At 40.6% G+C, this 6,448-nt stretch overlaps 1 protein-coding gene across 1 annotated transcript; it reads right to left on the bottom strand.

Annotated features, from left to right (window-relative positions):
• Positions 1 to 1,137: 1,137 nt before the first annotated feature.
• LOC104613056 (NAD(P)-binding Rossmann-fold superfamily protein) lies at positions 1,138 to 2,707 on the bottom strand. The gene has a single exon (XM_010280745.3). The coding sequence runs from the start codon at positions 2,487 to 2,489 to the stop codon at positions 1,452 to 1,454; it is 1,038 nt and encodes a 345-aa protein (XP_010279047.1). The 5' UTR covers positions 2,490 to 2,707; the 3' UTR covers positions 1,138 to 1,451.
• Positions 2,708 to 6,448: the final 3,741 nt, after the last annotated feature.

Genomic DNA, 6,448 nt, shown 5'->3' with positions numbered 1-6,448 from the left:
GATTAATCAAAGTCAGATGCTGTTTTAAGTGAAGATGGTGGTCTCATGCAAATATAAATGTTAATAGGAAAACAAAACAGTGAAATTGTTGGCAATATTAGAAAACAGGTTACGAACTGAGCATTGACTTGTGTGGGGAGGTAAGGGGGGCAATGAAGCGGGCAGCATTGGAGGCCTGCTTCCACCACCTTCTTCCTCAACCTCCTCTTTCTTACTGGGTTTCGCTCCTTGAATCAAATCTTGTATTCTTTATCTTAATGGTATATTGTTGTCAAATATCCCCTAGTTGAATTCTGGAGGGCCCAAATATTATATATCAATACGTTGGTTCATTAATGTTTGCTGTATAGATCAATACATACATCTATCAGAAGTCAAATATCTAATAACCAGAAAATTCCTGTGCAAGGGACTGATTGCAGCTGATAAATTAGGACAACCATTTCATTTGGATTATGGAAAAACAATCTATTTTACATTTCAACTCGAGAAGCTTTCATTCCCATGGCCAAATTATGAGTTGTGTATTCACAATATGGTTGCAATTTAAACAAATTTCCATATCCCCCCCCCCCCCCCCCCCACATTTTTCCTTTAACAAGGAAGGCGTATGCTGACTCTAATTCTGATAGGTATGATCAATCCAGGCCACCGGAATGTCGAGCCAGTGCTTGTACAAATGCTGCCCTTGTGCGATGACTAGGAGCCCAATTGAGGCCTGAATCTTTGATTAAGCTGCTTTAATTGCACCTACCTCACAAAGCCAAAAGCTGCCGCCTGCAAGCGGTCCCAACTAGTTGAGGGTTTAACACGATAACATTCCTCAGTCATCTGTGAAATTGTATTCCTTTCTCGCGTATCATCAAATATATTCTCTAGCAATAGAGGTTTATATAGTTTCGCCTGGTGGTAGACTGAATAATCAGTGATTTTATCTGAAATTCCAGCAACCATGCTATCAAATCAGGCAAGATTCTTCTGCAGTTGGAGACACCCAGGGAACTAGAAGGCCAACTCCTTTGTGTGATATCGAGTTGAAAAAGGAAGAAACCAACCAAGGATCTTATCAGGGAGTTGGGAGGTAGATCGGTTCTTGTAATCCAGATAGATTCAGAAATTGAGATTAAAAACTCAAAATAGAAGAAGAAATTCCCTTCATAACAAGTTATTTAATACAATATACTTCAAATAATAAGGAAGCCTAGATAAAGGAGTAACCTCCATAATAGCAGAACCAAGAAAAACAAGTAGACAAGACTAAAGAAATTACAAAACAAGAATCCTTTAAGGTAGTCTATTCTCGTACATCAATACAAAGCAGGCAGTAAAAATATAGTTGAATGTAATCAAACTGCTGCAATGGCGGTGTGGACAAACAGTAAGTGAGAACAGGGTTATAAGCCACTTATAGAACAGATTAAAAATGGCAGCTATGAGAGTAGAAGCCGGGCTCAGAGGTTAGCATCCAAGTAACTCTCATATACCAATTGGGCGCTCAGTATATCTACAACTGCCGAACCAACAGATTTGAACAGAGTTATCTCCTCAGAGCTATTCCTTCCAACCTTATCTCCTTTGATCAAATCCACCAAGCTCCCACCAATCTCTTCATGGGAAAGAACTCCCCTCTGAAAAGCTCCCACCAACTCTCCAGCTTCGATCAATGCAGCCTCACAGTCAACAAACACTCTCCCTCTCTTAATCGCCTCATCATCGCATTCCCTCATCGATGGCGTAAAGGAACCTACCAAATCCAAATGGGCACCGGCTTTTAACGCCCCACCCATCACAATCGGACTCTCAGAACTCGTCGCACAGCTCACGATATCGCCTAATCCAATAATCTCATTCAAACACTCTGTATGCTCAAAACAAACACCATTCAAATCTTCTTCTTCTTGCAATTTCTTAGCCAAATCACTAGCTCTCTCTACCCTTCTGTTCCATATGATTACTTTCTTCAAATTGGGCCTCACTGAAGCATGAGCTTTTACTAGGTAAGGAGCTAATGACCCCGCCCCGATCATCACGAGAACCTCCGAGTCTTCTCTAGATAGGAATTTCGAAGCTAAAGCAGAAACACATGCAGTTCTCCAAAGAGTCAATTCGGTTCCGTCCATCACAGCTACAGGCTGGCCCGTAGTCGAATCAAAGAGGAGGTAACTCGCATGGATTCCGGGCAAGTTTCGAGCCGAGTTCTGGGGGTAAGAAGTTACGAGCTTGACACCGATGTAAGGCAAAAAAGGAGAGAGAGACCAAGATGGCATCAAAAGCAGAGATGACGAAGAATCGATAGAATAGTTTTGTCGAATAGGTGATTGAATCGCTGTGGAAACCGAGGGGAAAGAATATTGCAAGTGTTGGAGGAGAGATTGATAAGAGAGCAGAGATCGCATAGCACCATTGTCAAGGAAGATTGGGCCTGCACCGCTATTCTTTGATCTCTTAACAAATTTTTGATTTTCTTCTTCTCTAACCGTAGCTGCCATTGAAACTTCGGTCTGCAAACGGAGGAAAGCACAACAGACCACGGAGTCGAAAACTTTTTTGTAGGTCAAGAAAATCCAAAAGCCGTCGTTCGATCGTCAACGATGATATTTTCGTCAAGACTCGGGAATCCAAAGCCTCACCCCTCAGTCTGGTCTGTGGGTAGATTCTTCCAAAGTTTGGTATGGCTAGTTCTTTTGGTCTGTTTTCTTGTTCTGTTTAATAAATTTCAGTTTTATCGAAAAAATGGTAAATTTCTTAAACTATCAGTTAATTTACATCACCTCTATTATTTTTGATAATTGTCATCGCTTTTAAAATATAAAAAAGGATAGAAAGTCAGTTTTACCCTTTCATTAAATTCCGTCCATCTTTCTTCAAACGTCGGCACTTCCTTCTCAGTTTCATGCTAACCCAGAATTCAATCACCTGTTAAACCATCATCTCTGTTGTGGATTCACCGTCTTCTTCCTCTCACTCTGACTATGAACTCCACCTCTCGGATGAAAGCTTTTCTAATATTATTTCCACATTTGCTCAAATCCAAGAGCTTCTAATATTATTTCCACATCTTCCTCAAATCCAAGAACAAGCATATGGTCTGTTTCATCAAGGACCAAATATTGAACCTCCCCCAACTTAAGGCTATTACCATTGATCAAGTCAATGATACGCCCCAGACCTGCTGAGGGGACAAAGAAACAATCATCGAATCGAAAGGGGTTTAGGGTTCTATTCGGTTTTATGGAGAATCATCGTTTGAATCTCTCTAATAATGGCGGGCCTATCCCTCAAATGTGGAGACTATGGGGCTCGAAAGGTGTATAATGGTGGCAATAGGAACTCCATATTTGGATTTTGCTTGCCTACTTGCTTGGCGGTGGCAAGAGGAATGGTTATGACGCAGAGGATGAATGGGTGAATCATAGTAGACACTAGACAACAGTACTAACAGTTCCTCCTTGTTTAGGTGGCACCATCTCTCCGCTCAACCAGTCCTCTCTCCTGGTCTTCAATATTTCCCGAAATAACCTCACCGACATCATCAGTCTCACAGCTCCTCACTGCGTTCACTGCCGTGGATGACGAGGTTGATGAGCAACCCAAGACTAGAGGTTGAGCAGGTGGTCGACAGAGAGGGAGTGATCTCTATGAGGCAATTTTCTTCTCTTGCAACATCTGCTTCACAATAGTAGCCGTGTATACAAAAGTATTTGGTCCTATTTCTTTTGAGTTCACATCCGCCCCCCATAGCGCGGAATGGTGTAAACAGGACCATCATCCACCCCATGATGCTCCACTTCACGCAACCAATTATTGAACTCTTCAATGAGTAGTGCAGAGTTAGATACTCTAGCCATCTGCCACCTCGCAGTCGAGCTCTCATTGCCCCAAATACAATTCTGAATGGTCTTCGCTTTCGATACGACGATCACTTCGTCTCTGTTGTTTCCGGCACGACGATCGTCTCGCTTCAGGCACAGCGAGCAGGTGGTCAAGAGAGACAGAGACAAGTGGTCGACATCCCTACCACACCAACAGGCAATGTGCGAAACAACAACATTCTCCTAATCTCTTCACGGCCCTAATCATCGCTTTCTAGTACTTCTCCAACATCGGAGTCCTGAATAAGTACCTCCTCAGCTACTAGGGATACTGCTACCCCATCTTCCTCACCATTCTTTACAGCTTTGTCCCCTTTCAGCACATCGCCTCTCGTCGTTAGTTCCTCAAGATTGCTTCCCTCAGTGCTATATTTTGCTTCTCCGTCGTCTGCAGCAACACTTCTCTTTTCTACCTCCCTGTTTCTTCAACCAAAATATTGGAGATCATCCCTTTTTAAAATTTTCCACGTGTATTTTTAAAATACTTCTCTTTTCTCTTTTTTAAAATATTGGAGATTATACCCTCTCCCTCCTATTCCTCCTTCACCCTCATTTCTTAGGGATGGATTCGTCTTCATCCCGGTGTTGTTGGCGACAACTACTGAAAAAGGTGTGAAGAGCTCGGTTTGTGGCTGCTGAAAGGAGAGGAGGGTGAAGGAGGAATAGGAGGGAGAGGGAAAAGGACGAAGGGTAAAATTGGATTTTAAAAAAATATATTACTTGGTGTCGCGTGTATACGGGTTTTGATGGTATATTAATAGATGTTAATGATAGAGGTGGAGCTGGTCAATTGTTAGAAATGGTAGGATGGTTTAAAATAATAGTTAAACAGTAAGGGTATAATTTGTCAATTAGCTAAACAATAAGGATAGTTTAAGAAATTTTCTCAAAAAAGTAAATTACAAAGACCCCATACTATGGGGTTTGTGACAAAGTCTTCCCTATACTTTTTGTGCGACAAAGACCCCCCAAACTTTGGCCATTAGACAAAGACTCCCCTATCTTAGCGTTCCATCAGTTATATTTGAAAAATGTTTTATTTTCACTATCATAATTTTTAATCCCCAAATTACCCTTATGATATTTTCTAGACAAATTTACCCTTATTATCATTTATCCTTCTTTTACCTTATAGACAAAGTTCCCTCTTTCTTTTCAACCATGGTGAAGCTCGTGAAGCAGAACAAGTTTATTCACCATGTGAACTACATCAATGGTTTCATGGGCAAAGGGGAAATGTAAGTGGGTGTGAATTGCATCAATGATATCATTCGGGGTGATTGTTTGTTTAAAGATTTGGTTTCATGTGATGGGGTCTAATTAGGGATTAGGTATGATGATGTTGCATAATCACGACTATCAGGAGGGAACCGTCCAGATTTAGTAGTGGATTTATGAGCATTTAGGCTGAAATTTGGTTTTTTAGAGTTTTGGCAAGTTTTAAAGAGATTGGTGTGGTCCAATCGAGAATCTGGAATGTAGGAGATGGGTCAAAGAAGGGACCGAGCAAAAATTGGGTGCTGACACCCATCGTAAGCCTAGAACTTCAAAATCACATTTTCCTTCAGCTTTGTCGCAACCTAGAACATCAAAATCGCCCCTTCAGCTCCACCGTAGCCCAAAACATCAAAATTGCACCTCCTTTCATCTAAATTGCACCTTCCTTCATCTCAACTGCAACCTAGAAGTTCAAAATCGCACTTCAAAGCTTGATCATTACACCTCAAAACTTGCTCACCACACCTCAAAACTTGCTCATCACACCTTACCACTTGCTCATTGCACCTCAGCACTTGCTCATCGTACCTCAAAACTATTGGAGTAGAGTTAGAATTTGTTAGATGGATGGCCGAACCATGCTAAATGTTTTGGCTAAAATTCAAAAAATTTTCAACCCTTTTGGGAACAGATTTCCTAGTAAAATTTGAAATATGAAATTTTAGGATTGTTCTTACATTGAACCGGACTAGGGTTGTTCATAAGAAAGCCCAACCCGACCAAACCGACCAACCCGGACCGACCCAACCCGAGCCGGCCAGGTTTTCATCAGCACCGGTCGGTTTCAGATTGGGCAAATTCATAAACCGATATATTGGGTCGGTTTCAGTTTTTACACAAGAAAACCGAAACCGACCCGAACCGAACCAATTAGTCTTCTAATTCCTACTTAACTAAATTGTATCTATCCTAGTTTCTATAGTCTTTTACACCAAATAGGCAACCCATTAGGCAATTACAATTAGAATTAGGTGTCCTTTTTTACCTAGATTAGAATTTAGAAAGTTTCTTGAAATATAAATATTTCAGCATTCTTTCTATAAAATAGTTTGACTTTCTATTTTATTGATAACTTTTGTCTTCTATTAGAATTAGGTGTCATTTTTTACCTAAATTGTATTTATCCTAGTTTCTATAGTCTTTTACACCAAATAGGCAAAACCCATTAGGCAATTACAATTAGAATTAGGTGTCATTTTTTACCTAGATTAGAATTTAGAAAGTTTCTTGAAATATAAATATTTCAGCCTTCTTTCTATAAAGCAGTTTGACTTTCTATTTTATTGATAACTTTTGTC

The sequence above is a fragment of the Nelumbo nucifera genome, chromosome 6 (assembly GCF_055504915.1).
Source record: "Nelumbo nucifera cultivar China Antique chromosome 6, China Antique-T2T, whole genome shotgun sequence".
Classification (NCBI taxonomy): domain Eukaryota; kingdom Viridiplantae; phylum Streptophyta; class Magnoliopsida; order Proteales; family Nelumbonaceae; genus Nelumbo; species Nelumbo nucifera.
Note: the sequence above shows the minus strand (reverse complement) of the source record. Positions and strands in the feature narration are given on the sequence as shown.

What these genes read in the sequence shown, in the direction of transcription:
- LOC104613056 (XM_010280745.3), bottom strand. Translation starts at nt 2,489, where the DNA reads ATGGCAGCTACGGTTAGAGAAGAAGAAAATCAAAAATTTGTTAAGAGA.